The 24,257-nt window shown below is 42.1% G+C and overlaps 1 protein-coding gene across 4 annotated transcripts in view; it reads right to left on the reverse strand.

Moving 5' to 3' along the window:
* Window positions 1–405: 405 nt before the first annotated feature.
* The window catches only part of PRKG1 (protein kinase cGMP-dependent 1), a 2,212,673-nt gene continuing 2,188,821 nt past the window's right edge, over window positions 406–24,257 (reverse strand). For all 4 annotated transcript variants that reach the window (XM_029609782.1, XM_029609780.1, XM_029609783.1 and 1 more), the window contains exons 15-18: window positions 20,348–20,470; window positions 20,193–20,255; window positions 12,671–12,737; window positions 406–3,358 (exon numbers count right to left, since the gene is read on the reverse strand). In XM_029609782.1, the coding sequence (XP_029465642.1) occupies window positions 3,260–3,358; window positions 12,671–12,737; window positions 20,193–20,255; window positions 20,348–20,470 (352 nt within the window). In that variant the 3' untranslated portion in view covers window positions 406–3,259. The remainder of the gene's footprint in view (window positions 3,359–12,670; window positions 12,738–20,192; window positions 20,256–20,347; window positions 20,471–24,257) is intronic.

Raw genomic sequence — 24,257 nt, forward strand, 5'->3', positions numbered from 1 at the left:
GATGAATAACAGGGCACAGTTGACATTAAATTCAATAATACTGACAATTTATGACATTAATTCAAGTCTACTTGGACCTAGAAACACTACACGGTACAAATAAGAAAATGATGTGATAATGCCTTGGAGTTCTAAATAAAAAGATACTTATGTATTACAAAATATCAACACGAAAATATCTATTTACATAAATAGTTGCCCATGGTCCCTACCGGTAAATAATATTTCAACTATGGATAATGCAGCACTGTTATGTGCTGTCAGTCATCTGCACCTTGTGAATTCAATTCTGACATACTTTTAAATATGACAGCTGGCTTTTCTTTAAGCTAACATGCTGTCATCCTCTTACATAAAAAAAAGAGACTTAAAACATTGAAGAAACAAATGAAAAACGCAGAAGCAGTCAGTGAATGAAAGTTTATATATGTATGAGTATCACAGAAAATGGTGTCATTAACATAAATAAATTAGTTTGAGTCAATTAATATGCATGTAAAAAAAAAACAATAGTGAAATATGCAAGCAGGCATTTTATATAAAATATATGAATTATTGCAGGCTGTATGTATCAGATGTCACCACGTCACAAGGACAAAGCAGGCATGAATAACCCTATACAAGTTTAAAACAAAATTGTTTTGCTACATTTTGTTCCTACCAGTTATTTGTTTTTGATTCATCAATACAATAATGAGATGTTTCGTCTCTTTTGAAAATCTCTTATCTAATGAAACCTAGTTTCTCCTTTTTTTTTTGCATAAGAAAGTCCATTAACAGCTCAAACAAGCCTCATCATATCAATTATAATTATCTAGTCACACTAAGTCAGAAAATAAGGGACAATTTAAAAAGTTTGGTTGCAAAAATAAGATAAATCTGCTTTCACTAATATGAATACAACGTTTTAGCCCTGCTGTCTAATGTCTACCTTTAGACAGTATTAACTTCTCTTTCAGATGAATGGTTAAAATTAAATATATGTTGCTCTTGCTGTATACCAATAGTTTCTATGTGGATTTAGTCATTGCCCTTCTATGATTGCTTCAAAGGTGTATATGTCCTTAAAACAATGCCATGTGTCAAAAGAACAGTGCTGAAGTAAAACATAGGAAAGATAGCATGCACGTTGTGCTGATAATTTGGTTCCACTTCCTCTTCAAAAAAAGTAATATCAGGTGATGATACAGGCTACAATTGAAAAGGCCTATCAAAGAACAGTGATTTCTAGGGTTCAGCCAAAATATACAAATATTGGGGTGTACATAGCTGATCATTTAACATTTCTAGCTATAAAACATTATTCTATGTCTTATCTTTATTTTCAATTTGTACCTAATAATCTCATCTCAGGTTTTATAATGATTAAAACAGATAAAATGCATTTACTAATTGGAATAATACCCTCTATTTGCTTATACCCACAAGCACAATAAAAGCACTACTCCACCCCTTCCTCCCCACACACACACCAAAAACAATCTCATTACTCATAACAACATTTTTACTATACTTAAGATGTTTTGAAAGTAATTCATGAGATTTTGTAATGCAACAAGATGTTTCATATTTAGTTACAAATGTTATCACATCTCAAGACACCTAGCCAATTGTAATTTGACATATCTTTCTGCAGAATATAGGTCATATTGAGAAATGAATATATAAGTTATTGTGATAGAAATGGATGCAAATATTTTGTCTCAATGTTATCTATTTGATTAAAGTTAAAACTTTCATCCTAAACATTTTGTATTATTTGTGGTCTAGGAAGTGTCCAACTATTAGATAAATAAGACAGAATCTTATTTTTCTGATATTATAGTATACTATTTTAAGTTATTAACCACTAGAATAACTCAATATGACTGTAGGAATTGGTGAGGTCAAATAAAAAATAATTGAACTCTCAAACTGAAGTATGTTCAAGAAAAAGTCATTATGTATCTCTTCCCCAGCTGATTAACTCACTCATTCAAATTTTCTGACAGGTTACTAAATTTCATGGGCATTTAAAATTTTCAAGAGCCATTCTTATTATAAATGTTTCAGGAGATTGCACAGCTGTGACACCCCCATATAGGTTTGGGAATATTTTGTGTTTTTTTTTTGCAATCAACAAAATCTAGGAGCAATATTGTACCAGGCATGCAGTGAAGAATAAAATACTGGGGAATGGAAAAATAAAGTAAAATGAATTCCTAGTTGTGAAGCCTCAATAATAGGGATTTTCTCTCTTACATGTAAGTTTTGGAAATGATTGATGACGGATTGGTGACTTTCACAAATGAGAGATATACATAGCACCTATATAGTATCGTACATGTCTCTTCAGTTGTCCCATAATGCTCTTAACAGGTAAACATAATTGTAGACCTCCATTTTAACATATTTATTAGATATCTAATAAAAAAAAATGGCTGCCATCATTCCATGCCAGGACTTTTGTTTTAAGTTCAGTTTCTTTAACATTGGTGAAATGAAAACCTTTCTGCATTTTGTAATGCCAATGTGCATTTCTACTAATGAAAAGGAAAAAAGAATGCCACATGCAATTGTAGGTGAGAATGAACCCATACCTGTCTGAACCCATACCTTTCTTAACTAATTTCATAAGCATCTGTAGCAGTTGTGCTTTTATTACTATCTCAGTTTAAAACTCTGCCAAAATAAAAAGTTAACATTCAGTGTTGTCATGAACACAACTTGAAAAAAAATACAACTTCTAGCACTGGCTTGACATGAACTTTTTGACCAATAGTTTCATGGTCCTCTGTATATACACTGGCCTGCAGTACACAACCCTGCATACTTGCTTTGAAGTGTGGGAGCACCTCAAGTACCATACCATAGATAACAATAGCACTTAAAATAAATTACTATCTGATTCTATGGATAACACTAGCTTCAAGGTATTCATTTTTATACTTATTTTAAGTGTTCCATACATTATCTTTCAAATTATTATTAGAGCATAGCAAGATCATTGCAGTGATAAAAAGCTTATTTCTTTGCCGGTGTAAAGGCTTTGCTTCAGGACCACCATGTCAACTGCTATTTTAAGGTCAAACATAAACATGTAAAGAGCACTATTATCATCTAAGCAATAAGTCCTAATGCCACTGTAGTCACTGTAGCAGCATCATTCAAGGCATCATGGTGACCCCGAGCACTAATCCTCCCCAGTTCCTTCAGTTTCGTTGGCAGCCATGTCTCAGAAAAGCTGTCTTCAGCAAGGCAGAAGCAGGTAAGAGAAATATTAAAAGTCTATATCCCATCCTGAGTTATCATCAGGTGGTGGCTCATCATTGTCCTCAGGGAAACTGTCAAAATTGCTTGTGTCTGTTGGAGATGCAACCTGCCAAATACAAAGAAATATTCTGTTTTTATTGTTTGCTTTGAAACATTAAAAGTGAATTTTCAAAGAGTTGTGCACAAAACACACAGCACATAAATGGGTAAATACTATATGCTATTTTATAAACTTCAAAATACACATGTAAGGTAAGAGTACATGAGTAAATTTGCACATGTAATTAAGGGGTGGACCAGGGGCATACATGCGCATGTAGGTATGCACACATGTTTTAAAATTATCCTCCATGTCTTGTGCCTCTTCTAAAGCTTTGTGGTTGATCATTGTGCCTTGATATACAAAACACAATCTCACTTATTCTGTACTGAATCTTAGGATTGCATAGTCTAATATACCCTGAGTCACATGGTCTTATAGTAGATAGAAAGTTGTACAATTCATTGGTCAGTTTCCAGATGGGTCAACTCATTCATTTTGGTGTAGCTATCCAGGACTCGACCAGCTCTCTTTTTGAAATAATGCATGGTTTTATAAGAATTGAAGTACCAGTCTTAAAAGAATGGAGATATTCAGTGGCAATCCTTATAAAGGAGGATCATAATAAAGTAGTAACATAAAAAAATGTGTAATAGGTCAATAGATGTTTTGCCTTCCTCAAAATTCAGAATTTTGCGCTTTTCCTCTATAGATCTTGAAATGAAATAATTTTAAAATTAAGTAATATCTTTAAATGGATCCATCTAGACTGAAATGGTTTTGGAAAACTGGAGTAATCCCTAAATAGGTGAAATTTAAGCCAGGTAATTTTTTACCTGGGTTCAATTTAGCCAGATAAAAAGAGCCCGGGAGAGGGATATCATGCTGGTATGGCCTAAATTTATCCAGGTATCATTAATATTAAGCACTATAGAGATCAATTTAGGTGGATAAATCTGCTGATGTAAATTACAATCCTAAAGTTCCTTTGATAACTTTAGGTGATTACTTTAAGTGGCAAACTTACCCAGGTAAGTCCTGCTGAATATCCTGGGTAAAGTTATCTGGACATCTTTACCTGAGTAACTTCCTGTTGTACTGCTCAATATGAACTTCTCAGCTTTTTGAAACTTTTGTTAAAATTGGAATATTTATTTATTTAAAAAATTAATAAACCATTCTATCAACATTTCTAGGCGATCAACAAAATTTCATTCATAATTAAAATCATAAAACAAATAATCTGATATAAACAAAAACAAATAATCTGATATAAACAAAATCAAATGATAAAATATAAAACCATAAAACAAATAATTAAATATAAACAATATTAAACATAAATATATAGACAGGATCTGTAAGTCTACAATATTTGAACCAATGTTTCATTGAAACAGTTCGAATTTGTGTCATCTCTACTTTCCATACAAACATAAACAGAACTCTTTAGTAACATGTTATAAAATGCTGAATAAACTCCTACAACAACTATCTATTGCCTTCAAGATTTGAGCAATATGGAATAACAGTAGCTGAATTTGCCAGTAACTTAGCTTTTTCAGGCATGTATCTTCTAAGAGGGAGTCTGAATTAGTTCCTAAATGATTACTAATAGATTGTGTTATTTAGTTGGTAAACTACATAAGAAATTAATTATAACACAACACAACAAACTAATGCTTAAAATTTCTTGTTATTGCATTCCCAATAGAATGAATGCAAAGAAACACAAGGAGAATGATGCTTTTCCTTCTCTGTTATTCTGTACTCACAGAATACTACTTTCAAAGAACTCCATGCAGCCCCATACAAATGAGTATATGGTCACGCAAAGATCTACTGCAGTGTTTTATAACCCACATATATCAGGTATGTGCAGAATATAAGATATCTATCTATCTACCCCCAAACATATGCATCTTTGTTTGGTTATGTATGAACATCTGCAATGCATTGAAAGCACGTACCTTTCCTACCTGTTTATTAAAATTATTTTACTCAGACAAACAAAATAAAATAAGTATATTTTAAAACATGAATGCAAAATTGAAATCACCAGTTTGCTGATACCTCTACCAGGTCACCCAGTTCTCCAAGTAATCAAGACCCTCCTAGCTTGTCATCATGAACTCCCCCAGATCACCCAGACCTCCCAACCAAGAGCAGACAACAGTTGAATCTCAAAACAGTTGTACCAGAAAATTAAAAGGTGTAAAATTGTTTTAATAAGTTGCAGGGACGGTAATATTCAAACTGGTGTGTGCACCCATTTGCGCACATATGTCAGCCCGTGCCCAGGAACGTGGCCATTTTATAACACATTTGCGGATATGTGTGCATGTTGTAAAATAGCCTGGCTGCACATATGTATGTGTGAAATTTTAAGTGGGCATGTGCATGTGCATGCAAATGCTGCTTCCACCACATAAATTAGGGAATTTTAAAAGAGGTGTGCACGACACTATTCACAGTTTTACCACTTCGTCCACAGTTTGCCCAGTTAAGAGATAGGTGTTCCAACCCCCCCCCCCTAGTTTAATAGCATTCACTCCCCCTAGTTAGCCCTGACCCTTAAAACCCCACCAATCTGCCTAGGTTTCTTTCTTTTCTAACATATGTTATCCATAGCAGAAGTAATGTTACACGGAAGGGGGCCTAGCCATGCGTTGTATCCTGTCAGTATTTACGCGCACATCTTAGGTTCATGCCCCAAAATGACCATGTCCCACCCACACCATGCCCACACCCCATCCCTTTTTTGAAAGCTTTCATGATGTGTGCACTGTAGGAGATACGTGTGTATCTTGTTGGCTTTTAAAATCCGCTTGGTGTGTGCAAGCCCGGCTTCTTCACTCTCCCCTAATTAATGTGCGCACATCAGACTTTTAAAATTCACCTCTTAATGAAATCATGTAAATCTCATAAAATAGCAATTTATGCATGTAGGCTCCTAGACCACCCCATTTTTGCACAGGTAAATGTGTGCGTAAAATTGAAAATATGCACGTGCTTTTGATGTTTATCAAATAGCATGTGCTACTTATGCATGTATATGCGATGGAGAAGGTACAGAGAAGGGCTACCAAAATGATAAGGGGAATGGAACAGCTCCCCTATGAGGAAAGACTAAAGAGGTTAGGACTTTTCAGCTTGGAGAAGAGACGACTGAGGGGGGATATGATAGAGGTGTTTAAAATCATGAGAGGCCTTGAATAGGTAGATGTGAATCGTTATTTACTCTTTCGGATAGTAGAAAGACTAGGGGGCACTCCATGAAGTTAGCATGGGGCACATTTAAAACTAATCGAAGAAAGTTCTTTTTTACTCAACGCACAATTAAACTCTGGAATTTGTTGGCAGAGGATGTGGTTAGTGCAGTTAGTAATTGTGTTTAAAAAAGGATTGGATAAGTTCTTGGAGGAGAAGTCCATTACCTGCTATTAAGTTCACTTAGAGAATATCCACTGCCATTAGCAATGGTAACATGGAATAGACTTAGTTTTTGGGTACTTGCCAGGTTCTTATGGCCTGGATTGGCCACTGTTGGAAACAGGATGCTGGGTTTGATGGACCCTTGGTCTGACCCAGTATGGCATTTTCTTATGTTCTAATGCTAATTTTTCATGCATAACTCCTTTGGAAATTCACCCCATTTTCCCCTTTAGGAACCCAGTGGACATTTCATGCTCTCAATTTACTTAAAGGTAAATATTCATAGCGTCATTCAGCAGCAATGTTAATTGACTCATTTTAACCAGTTAATTGTGTCTGGATATTTAGTCACTGCTAAGGGTTAATGTTGAGGCTGAATATCTGGTTAAACCTAACTACACAAAATTTCTACGGTTAGATTTGTGCAGACAGAATTGTCTGCACAAATTTGGCCAGTTAGCAATGAATATTAGGGGTGTGCATTCGTTTTTGCCATATTGGCAATCCGCATCGTATATTGCACTATTCGTAGTATTCGTGGGGAAGCGAAATGTATCGCGATTCCCCACGAATACACGAATCTTTGCCGAATTATACGGCCACCTAAATAAAAATTTAAACAAACCCCCCACCCTCCTGAACCCCACCCCCCAAGACTTACCAAAACTCCCTGGTGTTCCAGCGGGGGGTCCGGGAGCCATCCCCTGCACTCACACCCTCGGTGCCAGTTTCATCATGGCGCCGATAACCTTTGTCACAGGGGCTACTGGTGCCATTGGTCAGCCCCTGTCACATGGCCATCGGCGCCATCTTGTGCTCCTACCATGTGACAGGAGCTGACGAATGGCACCGGTAGCCCCTGTGACATAATATGGGCAAAGGCTATCGGCGCCATTTTGAGTACTGGCACCGGAGTGCCGGAGTGCAGGAGGTCACTCCAGGACCCACGTTGGACCCCCAGGGACTTTTGGCCAGCTTGGGGGGGGGCCTCCTGACCCCCACAAGACTTGCCAAAAGTCCAGCATGGGTCCGGGTGCGACCTCCTGCACGCCGGCCGTCCGATGCCAGTACTCAAAATGGCGCCGATCGCCTTTGCCCTCACTATGTCACAGGTACCGATGGTCGGCTCCTGTGACATAGTGAGGGCAAAGGCGATCAGCGCCATTTTGAATACTGGCAGCAGATTTCCACCAGAATGGCAAGAAAATTGAATATCTGATTTCATGGGAAAATTATGGCCCAGAAGAAAATTCTTGGGAGCCTGCCTCCAACATCTTGGAACTCAACCTCTTGAGAGTCTTCCTTCGATGGTGCCCTAAGAAACCCAGAACCTCAGGGAGGGGGCTTAAGAAGGGTATTATTATGTATGGCAGTCTGCGGGCTGCTCTTGCAAATCACTGTACTCACCTCTCCAGCTAGGCCATTCTTTCCTCCTCCCAAAGCACTGCTGGTGTTTCTCAAGGTGGGCTGCAGCAGTCCAAAGTGGCAAGAAACCGCCAGCCCAGCTGACATGCTCCTCCTCAGGCGCATGCAGCAGACGTCATCCATTTAAAGGGCCACTGGCGGATAAAGCCCTGCAGTGCCGAATAATGACATCACAAGCCAAACCCTATAAAGGGCTCACTTATTCCTTCCCTCAATGCCTCAGCAACAGGTCTCAATACTCCAAAGTATTGTTCCAGTGTTCCAATCTTCGGCAGCTTTTCTCCAGCTTGTCTTCAGTTCTTCGTCCAGCTTGTCTCCAGCTTGTTTTCTGTCTTTGTCAGCCTGTCTCTAGCCTCTTGCCTGTTCTTGTCCTTGCCTTCCTGCCCTGTCTTTCTGTGCCTTGACTCTTCCTTTGGATGTATCTTTGGCTTGGCCTTGGCTTTGACCTCAGAGACCACTGACTGCTGCCTGCCTCTGACCATTGCCTGGACCTCAGATATCAATGAACACTGCCTACCTTTGACCATTGTCTGGACCTCGGATACCACTGAATGTTGCCTGCCTCTGACCTTTGCCCAGATCTCGCACACACCCAACTGCCTCCTGCCTATGACCCTATCTGACCACTGACCTACCCTTCTGTCATCAGGAGGGACCCCACCTAACTCCTGCCAGCCCCGGCACCCAAAGGCTTAACCCCGAGGGTAACAAGGGCTGGAATAGGTGAAGGTCCTAATGGGTACCTGCCTAATCGGGGGTCTAACTGCTGATAGTGGGAACCTGCAGGGCTCCTCCTTGCAGGTAGAGCCAATCCTGCTTTAGCCCAAGGGTACACAGTTGCAACAACTTGGAGAATTGGAAGGACATATTTCTTTAATAGGAACTCAATTTTCTACTCTTCAGGCCTCTGGTACGGCCCATATAAAGGATAATTAATATTTTCATAATAAGCTGGAGTTTCTTGAGAACATAACCAGGGCTATTAAATTTCTTGAGAACATAACCAGGGCTGTTAAATTTTCCCATTACTAGATTAACACTGGCACATTAACTATTTAAAAGATACATGGGAGAAGTGTTAATAATCTCCTAGAGGAAAGATATAGCCCATGCAAAAATCCATTATCTTCCAGTAATGAAGCAGAAGGTAAATGATATGGAGGAATGGATTCTATTATTTCTACAGATAATTTGGATTTGTCTGCATTCCTCAAGACTTCTTAAGATGCGGTTTCAGCAAGGGCCATACTATTACTTCTGTGTTAACATATTATATGTCATTAAGAAAATATGTTTATTTTCTTTGACCCACTGCAATTGTATAGATTTCTTTTAGATAAAAGTGTGTTCAAATAACTGTTTCCTCTTCATTCTCAAGGAGAGAGGTACTTAAAGAAGTGGTGATGTTTAGGATATGATATATAAATCGGGATTAACTGTCTATATTGTTTATACATTTCTTTTCTTCTTCTTTTAATTTTTTACCTCTCCATCCCCCTTGATGTGCACTAGTCATTTAATATGCTTAAATGTTTTTCCTGTTATATTAATAGATATATGGTTACTGCATATTTATGTTTTATTTGAATTAATTTATTTGTGAATTTTTAAATGCTAATACAAATATTTAAAAAGAAATTCAAAAATCATGTGAGATTAAACTGAGAAATTATGCTAATATTCTGACCAGAATTTAGGTTAGAATTTTGAAAAACCCATTTTTTAAAAATATTCACTTGAAGCGAACTGCACTGAGATATGGGGTGGGGTAGTGGTTTTCTGTTATAACTTCAAAATGCTGATTTTCTTAATTTTGCAATGCTAATAAATTCTTCAATTACTAGAATACCATGTTTTTCTGTTTCCTACTGATTATAAGAATCAGGGGGCATAACTTTGAAACATGCGCACACAAGCCAATATACACATGTATATGGATGCATGAAAATCTACATCTGTATTTTATAACCTGCACAGATATGATATATTCAGCAATATGTGCATATGTAAAAAAATACACAAATACATATTGCATTTATCTGAATAAATTCCAATGTATTTAGCTAAGTAGCAGCAAGAGTGCTACTTAACCAGACAAGTAGCACTTTTTAGAATATCCAGCTACCAGACTTATCCAAAAAAGTAGCATTTTAAGACTTTTCTGGATAAGTAGTGACTTTTCTTATACTTAGATAGATAAGTCCGAATTTGTCCAGACAAGTATCACATTCAAGATTTAGATGGATAAATCCGAATTTATAAGAAAATTAGGGGAGGATTTTAAAAGGGTTACGTGCGTATCCGCTCCTGTGCACGCCAAGACTATTTTGCATAGGCCTGGCGACAAGCGCAAGACCCGGGATGCGCGTATGGCCCGGGGCTTGAAAAATGGGACGGGGAGTGGGCGGGGCGGTCTGGGGGCGGGACCGAGGCCTCCAGCACAGCAACCGTGCCTGGGGATCGTGTGCCAGCACTTGGTCGGCGTGCGCAACCTATGCCTGCCCAGAGGCAGACGCAACTTATGGAACAAAGGTTAGTGGGGGGGGGGTTTAGGTAGTGCTGGGGGGCGGGTTAGGTAGGGGAAGGGAGGGGAAGGTGGGGGGGACAGAAGGAAAGTTCCCTCTGAGGCCTCTTCGATTTCAGAATGGCCTCAGAAGGAATAGGGAAAGCCATCGGAGCCCCCCTAGGGCTTGGCGCGCACAAGTTGCACAAGTGTGCACCCCCCTTGTGCGCGCCGACCCCGGATTTTATAACATGCGTGCGGCTGCGCACGCATGTTATAAAATCGGACGTAGATTTGTGCGTGCTGGGTTGTGTGCACAAATCTACGCCCATGCGTAGTTTTTAAAACCTGGCCCTTTGTGTGCAATTGCTATACTCACATATTTTTGCATCTAATTTTAACAATATGAAGGCAACTTTTAAACTGGGTGCAGGCGCACATGTGCGAACATTTGTCAGCCCATGCTCAGGGACGTGGCCATTTTATAACGTATGCGCATATATGTGCGCATGTTACAAAATAGTCTGACCATGAGCATGTGTGTGCAATTTTAAGTGGGCGGGCACCTATGCACACAAATGCCACTTCTACCACATAAGTGGGGGGATTTTAAAAAACATGCATGCCAACACCATTACCAAGATTCCCAGTTCACACCCAGTTTGCCTGGGTAAGGGATAAGACGTCCAAAACCTCTAGTTTAATAGCTTCCCTTCTCTGTTAGCCATGACCCTTAAAACCCTGCCAATTTGTCTATTTATCTTTATTTTATAACTTACACATCATCCATAGCAGAAGAAAAGTTACGCATCAGGGGACCCCCGGTATGTGTATTCATTAGAGATACCCTGAAAACCAGACTGAATGGAGGGGCCCCAAGGACTGGTTTGAGCATCCCTGCCCTAGTGATTCTGCCTATTGCATGACTAGCAGAAACACATTTGATCTGTAAGCATATTAGAGATGTGCATTCGTTTATTATGAATTAAGCAATTTCGTTGAAATTACCTAATTAGTTTTGGTTCGGGGAGACCTGAACCACGAAATGGATTTTCCCCGCAATTTGGGGAAAATTTGTTTTTTGGGTTAGTGCAGGGGGAGGGACACATTTATTAAAAAAAACAAACAACAAAACCCACCCCAATCCTTAAATTTTAATTTCTTACACCCCCCCCCCCACCATCCTGATCCCTCCCCAAGACTTACTAAAAGTCCCTGGTGGTCCAGCGGGGTCCCATGAGCAATCTGTCCCTCCATGCTGTCGGGCCTGCTATGACTCAAAATGGCGCCGATAGCCTTGCCCTTACGATGTCACAGGGGCTACCGGTGCCATTGGTCAGCCCCTGTCACATGCTCCTACCATGTGACAGGGGCTGACCAATGGCACCTGTAGCTCCTGTGACATCGTAAGGGCAAGGCTATCGGCACCATTTGAGTCATAGCAGGCCTGACAGCCCGACGGCATGGAGGGACAGATCGCTCGCGGGACCCCGCTGGACTACCAAGGACTTTTAGTAAGTCTTGGGGAGGGATCAGGATGGTGGGGGGGGGGGGTTAAGAAAGTAAAATTTAAGGGTTGGGGTGGGTTTTTTTTCCCGATTCGCGTTTTTTTTCCTGATTCGCGGTTTGTTTTTTTATTCATTTTTCCGCTTTCGGGTTCGGGTTCCAGTTTCGTTTTTGGCAAAATACAATCCGTGGGAAAACGAGTTTTCCCACGAAGCGCCCGAAACGAAATCCGACCCAAGCCAGAAAAACGAAGCTCATCTCTAAAGCATATGTCTCTGTGTATTTATCTTCATTGGTTTAATATGGGTTTTCAGCATTCAGTTTTCCTTGTATATTTTCTGATACTTAATGAAATACATTTTACTTTAGGTCTTGATGGTTGCTTTTAAAAAACAGAATCTAAAATATTTTAACATATTTCTATGCAACAGTTTAAACTACAGTTATGTGGACAATCAGATAACAATGGTGATCCATATGATGATAATTTAACTAAATAATTGACTTACACTGGGTATTATAGGAGGTGTCAATGTGCCTTTTCGTAAACCTTCCCAATTAAAGCCTTCAAACCATCTAAACAAAAGGAAAAAAATAATATACAAATCAAAATGTTTTTACATTTGATTGCAGATATTGTAAGTATAAATCATATACGCATGTAGCAGCATTTCCTCATAATCAAAAAGTTGCTGACTTCAGTACTTGCATGTGTATAATATAATGCTATCCAAGTTTAAAAAGGAAAACATATACTTCTATTGAAAATAATATTTTCAGATGAACATTTTGCTGTTGCAGTTAACCTCTGGTCCCAGCTGTTCTCTATGAAATAGCGGCTTGCAGAACACATGAACCATTTACTTATTAATTTATTTCCTTTCTTTTTTCTATAAACCTCCAGCAGAGAACAAGACAATAATATATAAAATTCATTCTTTTCACTTATTATGAATGTTTAATTGGAAGCCGCTTAGGATTTGGGATAATGCGGCCTATACATTTTTAAAATAAATAAATAAAATAAAAATTGTTATTATTGTCCTTGTCAGATAGCCTTTTTGTGTAGTCTGGACAAGGGGAAGTCTGGGGTGGAAATGCATCTTGTGGTGGAAATGCATCTCGATGTGTCTAGTGCCTGTGACCCTGTACCCCATGAGGTTATGACTAAGAGGTTGGAAAACAATGGGGTGATGGGGGTGGTTCTGAGTTGGTCCGTATCCTTTTTGAGCGTTAGGATGCAACAAGGTCAGTTAGGAGATCATTATTCCTCATGGAAAGATCTGACATCATGGGTCCCCCCAAGGCTCTGCCGTGTCTTCTACCTGCCTCAGCTGCTATCTTGCTCCTTTGGGCTTTATGCTTAAAAGCATGAGTTTAATATATTTCATATATGCTGATGACGTGCAGATATTTATCCCAAGCAAGGTACTGGGTGGTTTTCCTGTCCAACGCCTTCCATTATGCTTCTCTAGAATCAGAGTATGGCTTATAAATAATGGCTTAGCCTTAAATATCTTAAAAACCAGACTGCACTGGGTTGGAAGAAATTCCCCTGATACTATGATGTCTTCTGTATCAGTGGAGGGTTATTCATTGCCTTTAGTGTTGGATGCTAGACTCCCAATTAAGCATGCATCCTTACATAAGTCATACAGCCTAGACTGAGTTTTCTAAATTAAAATTACTGAAGCCCTTCAGGCATATTCTACCTTCATATGTGTTTAACATGGTAGTTCAGTCCCTCATAATAACTCAGTAGTACATTTTCAGTTGTTAGTTCTGGCACACAAATTATTGTATTCTGATTCATTTTGTGTTACCAGAAACTTGCTGGAGTGGTATGAGCCCACCTGGCCCTTGCTCTCGATGGGCCAGTATCTAGTAAGGGTTCCACCTCTTCAAAGGTTTAGGTTGCAGATTACCAGGGCCAGAGCATTTTCATATTCAGTTCCTGTTCTATGGAACTTTCTTCCTGCCTAACTGCGTGCTGAGGCTGATGAGGGATCGTTTGGAAACAATTAAAGGCTGTTTTGTTTATTGACATGATTGGGGAGTAAGCCAGTTTGTAATGTATTGGTACATTTTAAATCCTGATGTACTTTCTTTGTTTTTGTTATATTGTATAGTTTTAATACATGTATGTTATACTGTACTCCATGCTGAACACTTATGTTGGAGGTCACAGAATATATGATTTTTTAAAATAAATAAATAAGGAGCAATAAGGGGCTGCAGGCTGTATTCCATATATACTGTGGTATATTATAGAGATGTGAATCGTGTCCTCGATCGTCTTAACGATCGATTTCGGCTGGGAGGGGGAGGGAATCGTATTGTTGCCGTTTGGGGGGGTAAAATATCGTGAAAAATCGTAAAATCGTGAGCTGGCTCATTAAAACCCCCTAAAACCCACCCCCGACCCTTTAAATTAATTCTCCCACCCTCCCGAACCCCCCCCAAATGACTTAAATAACCTGGGTGTCCAGCGGCGGTCCGGAACGGCAGCGGTCCGGAACGGGCTCCTGCTATTGAATCTTGTTGTCTTCAGCCGGCGCCATTTTCCAAAATGGCGCCGAAAAATGGCGGCGGCCATAGACCAACACGATTCCACTGCAGGAGGTCCTTCCGGACCCCCGCTGGACTTTTGGCAAGTCTTGTGGGGGTCAGGAGGCCCCCCCAGGCTGGCCAAAAGTTCCTGGAGGTCCAGCGGGGGTCAGGGAGCGATTTCCCACCGCGAATCGTTTTCCGTACGGAAAATGGCGCCGGCAGGAGATCGACTGCAGGAGGTCGTTCAGCGAGGGTTCCGGCGCCTCGCTGAACGACCTCCTGCAGTCGATCTCCTGCCGGCGCCATTTTTCCGTACGGAAAACGATTCGCGGCGGGAAATCGCTCCCTGACCCCCGCTGGACCTCCAGGAACTTTTGGCCAGCTTGGGGTGGGGCCTCCTGACCCCCACAAGACTTGCCAAAAGTCCAGCGGGGGTCCGGAAGGACCTCCTGCCGTGGAATCGTGTTGGTCTATGGCCGCCGCCATTTTTCGGCGCCATTTTGGAAAATGGCGCTGGCTGAAGACAACAAGATTCAATAGCAGGAGCCCGTTCCGGACCGCTGTCGTTCCGGACCGCCGCTGGACACCCAGGTTATTTAAGTCATTGGGGGGGGGGGTTCGGGAGGGTGGGGGATTTAATTTAAAGGGTCGGGGGTGGGTTTTAGGGGGTTTTAGTGTGCCGGCTCACGATTCTAACGATTTATAACGATAAATCGTTAGAATCTCTATTGTATTGTGTTCCATAACGGTTTAAGACGATATTAAAATTATCGGACGATAATTTTAATCATCGAAAAACGATTCACATCCCTAGTATATTATGTTGGCCTACACAACTGTGACGGGTGCAATTTCTCCACCCCAGTCAGTTCCCTTACCCACCAACTGAGTCCCCCCTTTAAAACTGCTTCTGTGCAAGGACCCGCCAACTGAAAGTCATTATTTTTGTACCTACAGCTTAATTCCAATTTGATTGTAATTTACCTTGAGGCCATTTTTTTTAAAGGTGGAATATCAAATATTTGGAAATACATAAATAAATAAAAATGCATTGAGGTCCATATTCAAAAGCATTTAGCCAGCTAACTCAGAAATTAGCTGACCAAATAAAGATTTGGGCACTTATCCGGCTAAAGTTTAGAGGTGTTCCGGAGGTGTAACTGGGAGGAATTGAGGCCTGGATTTATCAAAATGCACTAAATATCACCTGCAATAGAATGGTAATAGGCAGTTTGTGCTAATACCTATGTGAAGTGCTGGGTTACTGCAAATTGTGATAACTTTTTTGCATTTTGAGATAAGTGCCAGAACTGTGATATTTGTACATACAACCACTGGGGGGACCATGTTTACTATCAGGGCCACTGAGGGGGGGGGGGGAGAGAGAGAAAGAGAGAGAGAGAGACCGAGAGAAAGAAAGAGAGAGAGAGAGAGACTTGCCATGGTACCCTAACACTAGTTAGGTATTTATGGGCCTCATTTTCTAAAGTATCACAGGTAGAGGTGTGCATCCATTTTCCACGTATTTGTAATCTGCAACTTATTTTGTCCTATCTGTTAAATACGTGGGGAGGTGAAACGCATCGCAACTCCCCACGTATTAAACAGATTTCTGTTTTATTCGGCCTCCTAAATAAAAATTTAAACCCCCCACCCTCCTGACCCCCCCCCCCAAGACTTACCAAAACTCCCTGGTGGTCCAGCGGCGAGTCCAGAAGCCATCCCTGCATTCTCACACCCACGTTTGCGGTTTCATCATGACGCCGATAGCCTGTGTCACAGGGGCTACCGGTGCCATTGGTCAGTCCCTGTCACATGGTCACCGGCGCCATCTTGTGCTCCTACCATGTGACAGGGGCTGACCAATGGCACCGGTAGCCCCTGTGACATAGTATGGGCAAAGGCTATCGGCACCATTTTGAGTCCTGGCATCGGATGGCAGGTCGCTCCAGGACCCCCGTTGGACCCACAGGGACTTTTGGCCAGCTTGGGGGGGCCTCCTGACCCCAAGACTTGCCAAAAGTCCAGCGGGGGACCGGGAGCGACCTCGTGCATGCCGGCCGTCCGATGCCAATACTCAAAATGGCACCGATCGCCTTTGCCCTCACTATGTCACACATAGTGAGGGCAAAGGCGATTGGCGCCATTTTGAGACGCAATCGCCTTTGCCCTTTGCCTTTGCCATTTTGAGTATTGGCATCTGACAGCCAGCGTGCAGGAGGTCGCTCCCGGACCCCTGCTGAACTTTTGGCAAATCTTGTGTGGGTCAGGAGGCCCCCCCAAGCTGGCCAAAAGTCCCTGTGGGTCCAACGGGGGTCCCGGAGCAACCTGCCATCCGATGCCAGGACTCAAAATGGTGCCAATAGCCTTTGCCCATACTATGTCACAGGGCCTACCGGTGCCATTGGTCAGCCCCTGTCACATGGTAGGAGCACAAGATGGTGCCGGTGACCATGTGACAGGGACTGACCAATGGCACCAGTAGCCCCTGTGACACAGGCTATCGGCGTCATGATTAAACCGGCAAACGTGGGTGTGAGAATGCAGGGATGGCTTCTGGACTTGCCGCTGGACCACCAGGGAGTTGGCTTCTGGACTCGCCGCTGGACCACCAGGGAGTTTTGGTAAGTCTTGGGGGGGTCAGGAGGATGGGGGGTTGTAGTTAATTTTAATTTTAGCTGGGACAGGAATTTAACTCGCCGTAGTAACGTATTGACAGATCGACAACTTATGGAATTCTCCATACTTCCGCATGAAACGGAATTGACCCCCCACGAATACGTATCACGAATGCAACGAAAACGTTTTGGCTGCACATCCTTAATCACAGGCCTGCGATACTTTAGAAGATGAGAGGCGGGGGGCCGAAACAGGGGGCGGGCCTGCGCTAGCCGGCAGCGATCGCACCATCGCGGTGCGATCGCTGCCGTTTTTGTACCCAATAGCGCCACCATAGGAGGTGTATCTATTGGGAGCGAAATAGGCAGCGCAAAGGCACTTACCTTTTCACTGTGTGCGCCGTTGTCATGGAGTCGGCCCCGGTGATGCTCCGACTCCTCCTCTTCCGGGGCCGACTCCGCCCCCATTTTGGTATCGCACGCAAAAAGTGACATTTCGTGTGTGAAACATCCTTTACCGCGTGCAATACGGTTGGAAAATAAGGCCCTACATCTCTATGGGAGGCCCACCTAGTAACTCGAGGTGAGGTTTAGGTATTAGTGTAGGGGTTAGGGGCCACTTTGACATTCAAAGTGAGATGTACAAACAGAACAGTGCTCTCTTGTGAAGATGTGATGACATTCGGAGTGAGGAAACTCACCCAAAGATGAGATTTGTGCAATGTTCTCTCAACCTAGCTTGATGTTACCCAGGTAGAGAGTCTATCAAACTAGGTTGAGAGAACATGGCACAAATATCATCTAAGGCTAGAGGATGGAAATGAAGAAAAAGGTTCATGGGGGTAACTTGCTGGTGTGGTGAATACTCCCTTTAACCAATAAGCCTCAATACTTCTGATGCAACTGAAACATTGCTCTCCACTTCAATGGCAGGGCAAAAAGGGGAATTGGATTCGGACAACAACCAATGAGGGCTCCAATGTTTATAATCTAGGGAGCTGATAGCATGGAAGTAACCTACACAGAGCAGCAATTACTATCCTTAACAGAAGGCAAGAAGGCTCAACACCCAGTAAAAATGTTGCTAGCAGTATATTTTTTATGAGTTATTATAATGCTTGGGAATAACTGTACAGAGTGGCAATTGCTACCCTTAAGAAAATCATGGTGATAACCTGCACTGCAAAGCGGATACTACTGTAAGAAGCTTCCTGGGCAGACTGGATGGACCATTTGATCCTTTTCTGCCATCATTACTATTTGACTATATAAATCTGATAGGCCCATTGACTTGTCCTAAAGTTAGATGGCTACATTATAGCCAGCTAGCACAAGATTACCTGCTATATTCAATAGTGTGGCTGCACTACTGAATATACCTCCAAAGTTAGCCAAATAAATTTATCTAGCTAACTTTGCTACCTGGTCATTGAATTAATATGGACCTCCTTGTGTCTACTCTGTGTTGCCTTACAGATACTAGGAAGAAGCCATATCTTTTGGCTTACAAATATTCTATTCCTTGTTTTAAAGAAAAAGCCTTAAGACATACGTTTTCTCAGATTGTAAACTTCTATAGACTATGTCAATATTCCTATCAAATACAGACTGTCCAGGATTCTCTAAATGATCAGTATAAAAGGGTCAATTTCAGCTCTCAGGTGTTGTAGAAGTTTTGCAAAATGCTAATATGTTATAAATATTTTTTTGTGTTGGCCTGGGGTGTAAAAAGAACAAAATCGCTTCAGGTATTTATTCGTACATGTATTTATTGTCGTGTTTTCATAAAAAGCAAAGTTAGCTCGATGTTTGTCTAATTGGCAATGGTCCAAAGAGGTATAATGGTTTATTTTTTAAACATTTTGGGGCTCGGCGGTGCGCACAAGCACCGGGATGCGCATATGTCCCGGGTCTTTGAAGGAAGGGGTAGGGTATGGGTGTGGCGCCGGTCCGGGGGCGGGACCAAGGCCTCCAGCACAGAGGCTGTACCGGGGGATGGTGTGCCGGCAGCTGGCCGGCGCGCGCAAGATACGCCTGGCACAGGCAGGCGTAAAAAGTGAAACAAGGTGGGGGGGGGAGGGAGCAGAAGAATAGTTCCCTCCGAGGCTGCTCTGATTTCGGAGTGGCCTTGAAGGGAACGGGGAAAGCTATTGGGGCTCCCCTAGGGCTTGGCACGCGTAAGGTGCACAAGTGTGCACCCCCTTGCGCGCGCCGATCCTGGATTTTATAACATGCGCGCGGCAGTGCATGCTTGTTATAAAATCGGGTGTACATTTGTGTGCGCCGGGTAGTGCGCACAAATGTACCCCGCGCGCGCTTCTTTAAAAATCTACCCCTTTCTGTAAAATACCACCCAATAAAAAAAGGCATAGTGTCTATGCTGGGAACAGGTTAGGAAACCTATTTTACCATTATAAAAATGAAGGAAGTGAAAATCATTCATATATGTGCATTTTCCAAAACTTTTCAACATGAACATACTGAAAATGACCTTAGCCCCATGTCGAGGTGATATCTGCGGAGAACTGCTAATTTCTTTAAGATAACTACATCTATACATTTATATGAAAAATGAACAATGGACTATGAACAAATGATTATTGAAAAGGCAAATGAAGGTCAAACAACCAGGAGTGCCTAGTATGATGGTCTTTAGTGCTATGCGATTATCCATGACTAAGTAGGTCTGATGGTGGAGGAACTGTGGTTATTTAATCTAAAATTATGACAATATTTTACAGTTCTTACTGATGTAATTTCATCCATATAAAAGTTTGACAATCAGGTTCATTATTCACTATTTTATTTCAGTGATTTCATTATACCATATAAACTAAAACTATAGATAATAGAAAACACTTACTTGTGCTTTTGGATATCTTTCACTCCATTTTTCAAGTTTCCTAATCTCTCTGATGGATTGTCCCTGCAAAAGGAGCAACGTTGGTCAACAAATCTAATAACAAGAATATTTTAAGGGAAGACAAAACACCATTTTATTGTATTTCTAGGGATTACCTGCATAGTTTTTTTATTAAATTAGCAGCATTTTTGGTAATCTTCTTTGGAAATTCAATCATGTCAATCCCCCTCAATATGATGTTATAGGTCTTCATGGGATCTGGTCCTGAGAAAGGTGGGCTTTAAGAGACACAATCAAAATATGTTAGAAAACTGCCACACTATTTTTGTCAAAACACTGGAATCAATTATCATTCATTGCTTATATTGATTTAACGTTACATGATAAACAAAGCAGGGGCTATAATGGATGATATTTGTATGAGTCATGAATCCATATGACACTGCCATATAAAAAGATGAATGGCAAGTATATAGGGCATAGAATAAAAAGCTAAAATAATAATCATTTAGAAAATGTAAAAGTACAAAAATGAAAAATGTACTGTTTACAGGTGCGGTATGTCCCCCTCCCCTCACTTACTACTGTAGATCTAGACATAAAAGAAAGATGTTAACATGATTTAATACCTATCAAATTCACTATGCCTCATTTACAGCAGCATTATGATTTCTAATGTTAAACAGCATTGTAAGTAATCATGCAATAAATAAAAACAGACCTTTGAGTCTCATATGCACAGAATTATATATCATGTGGCCTATGTACTGAATCTTGCAGTAAAAAAGTTTTAGCATGTCCATCCATAAAAATGTAACATACATGCTAAAATGGCATGTAACAAGAAATGCATTCAGTTTTGCATGTGCATACAAAAAATAGTCTTCATTGCACAGTGGCCATTAGCTGCTTATCCGAGGAAGCGTGCGCCGGCAGCCTGCCAGCGCGTAAATTACTTCTGTTCCCGAGGAGCAGCAAGCAATGAAATAACAAAATTCAGGGCAGGTAGGTTAGTTTTAGGGGATGGGGAGGAGAGGGGAAGGGGAAGGAAGTCTAGGCAGGGGGTTAGGGAAGGCCCAATTGTGTCGCCGCGCACAGTTGGCAAAAGTACACCCCCCCTTGCGCGTGCCACACGCACATGCGTGCGCGGATTATAAGATCCATCACGCATGTGCGTGCAGCCACTCGATTTTATAACATGTGCACGCATGTTATAAAATCTACCCCTGTTACCTGTTCCTATTCACTGCCTACTACCATTCTCTAAACTATTATTATAACTTAACTGCAACCCTACTGCCCTGAAATACTGGGAATTTTAAAAGGTTTTAAGATGTAATTTCCTTTCCTGTTTCCACCATTGTTTCAATGTAAACTGATGTGATGTGCAAATGAACATCGGTATATAGAAAGCTACAAATAAATAAATAAATAAATAAATAAATAAAACAAACAATCTTACCTATGAAAGGCAGCATTGCAAATATTACATCTGACCCTACAACACCAATACACATCCTATTGGGAAAACTGCTTCAGATCCCTAAACACTAGCAAAATCATTCACTTTGGAGACACTTAGAATATGTAACCACAAACTAGAAATAGAATCATACAAATACAAATGGAAACCCAAGAAACCAGACTCTGCATGCAGTGCAACATTGGAGAAAAAGTATCCAAACACATTTCCTCCTATAGGACCAAATTTACAAAAGCTTTTAAACTGGGTTTTACACATGTAAATGCAAGTTTTCCATGTAAGTGGGTTTTTGAAAAGTGCATTGGGGGTCTGGGTGCCAGAGGCATGTATCCTGGAGGAAGGCGTTCTTCAATTCCTGAAAGGCTTGTAGGGCCATCCCTGGCCAGTTCCTAGCGTCAGCCCCCTTTCGGGTGAGGGCCGTCAGCGGGACAACCATCTGGGAATAGTGGGGGATAAATTGCCGGTAGAAATTAGCAAACCCGAGGAACCGCTGAAGAGCTTTGATTCCCATAGGTTGAGGCCAATCTTTGATGGCCGAGACCTTCTCCGGATCCATACGGAACCCTGTAGAGGATACAATATACCCAAGAAAGGGCAGTGGTTCTTTTTCAAATTGGCATTTCTCGAATTTTGCATAAAGTCGATTATCTCGCAGTTTCTGTAGCACTTGACGAACATTGTGGCGATGCGTCTCCAAGTCCTTGGAATATATTAGAACATCGTCAAGGTAGACGATTATGGAGGTATGTAGCATCTCCCTTAGAACCTCGTTCATGAGGTTATGAAAAACCGCCGGGGCATTGCAGAGACTGAAGGGCATGACCAGGTATTCGTAGTGGCCATCCCTTGTGTTAAATGCGGTTTTCCATTCATCACCTGGCCGAATCCTCACCAGGTTATATGCCCCGCGGACATTCAATTTAGTGAACACTTTGGCCCCCTGTAGTCTGTCCAGGAGTTCCAGGATCAAGGGCAATGGGTACCGGTCACACCGGGTAATGCTGTTCAGGCCATGGTAATCTATGCAGCGTAGGAGGGACCTGTCCTTCTTAGCTATGAAGAAGAACCCCTCTCCAGATGGGGATTTAGATGGCCGAATGAACCCTCAGTCCAGGTTCTCCTGGATGTATGCGGACATGGCCTTCGTCTCTGGGAGTGACAACGGGTACACCCATCCTCGTGGTGGCGTGGTACCCAGAAGCAAGTTGATTGCACAGTCCAAAGGGCAGTGCTCTGGGAGGATATTGACTTTCTCCTTGGAGAAGACATCGAGGTAGTCTTGATAGTGGAGCAGCAGTGCCAATGAAGTCACCAGAAGTGGTATCGGTGGTCGAAGAACGGCTTTCCAACAGGATTTGAAGCATGTGGGCCCCCAAGACGCCACCTGTAGAGTATCCCAACAGATTATGGGAGAGTGCTTCCACAGCCAAGGTAGCCCCAGGATGATCGGATGCATAGACCTTTCCAGGATGAAGAATGAAATTTCCTCCACATGCAGGATAACAGTGCGTAGCATGAGCGGCTTGGTACGAGTAGAGATGGTACCTGGTAGTCTTCCCTGAATGGAAGACACACGGAGGGGGAGTCTTTGGGGTTGGACCCCAATCCGGAGTTGTTGGACTATCTCCTGGAGGATAAAGTTTCCCCCAGCTCCGGAGTCAACCAGGGCTAGTGTATCAAACTCCCCTTCAGGAAGAAGTAAGGTCACTGGGACAGTACACGGGGAGACAGAAGTGGCATGACCTAGGGTTAGCTCCCCGACTGTCCCTAGGTCCTGGCGTTTCCTGGATGCTTGCTACAGTGAGCAAGGAAATGCCCCTTGCCAGCACAGTACAGGCACAGACCCTGGGACCGACATCTTCTCCTCTCCTCTTGAGAGATTGGGCCTCGACCCACCTGCATGGGTTCAGCATCTTGAGCCCCCAGAGAGGCAGAAGGGGAGTGCCCATTCCAAAAAGATGTGTTCCCAAAATTCCCGGGTCTCTGGACAGGCTTCCTCTCCCAGAACCGGCATTGGATATGGCGGTCTACACGACCCGCCAGATCAATGAGATCATGCAAGTCGTCCGGGAGATCCCTGGCTGCCAACTCATCCTGAAGTTGAGGGGAGAGGCCTTCCAGAAATATGCTGTGCAGGCTGTCACTGACCCAGTTCAACTCTGCGGCTAGGGTCTGAAACTCTACCGCGTACTCGGAGATGGGGCGGTTGCCCTGGCGTAGCTGCAAAAATTCTGAGGCAGCCGTGGGCCTGCGGGAGGGTTCATCGAAGATCTGTCAGAAGGAAGTGACAAATTGTACCAGGTTGGCTAGACGGGAGTCCTGCCACTCCCACAGCGAAGAGGCCCATGCCAGCGGTCTCCCATCCAACAGGGAGATAATGTAGCTCATTTTGACCCGGTCCGTGGGAAACTGAGCATGAATGAATGATTTTTTAGCTGTATCTAGCTAAGTAGCAGCTTTGCCACTACTTAGCCAGATAAGTTGAATTTAGCTGGATATGTGTGTGCAGGTAGCACCAAAGATGTGAAGACACTGTTCAAGGAATTATTAAATAAAAGAGACAACAATATGAAGAGGTTATG

This window comes from Rhinatrema bivittatum, chromosome 7, assembly GCF_901001135.1.
Source record: "Rhinatrema bivittatum chromosome 7, aRhiBiv1.1, whole genome shotgun sequence".
Taxonomy (NCBI): domain Eukaryota; kingdom Metazoa; phylum Chordata; class Amphibia; order Gymnophiona; family Rhinatrematidae; genus Rhinatrema; species Rhinatrema bivittatum.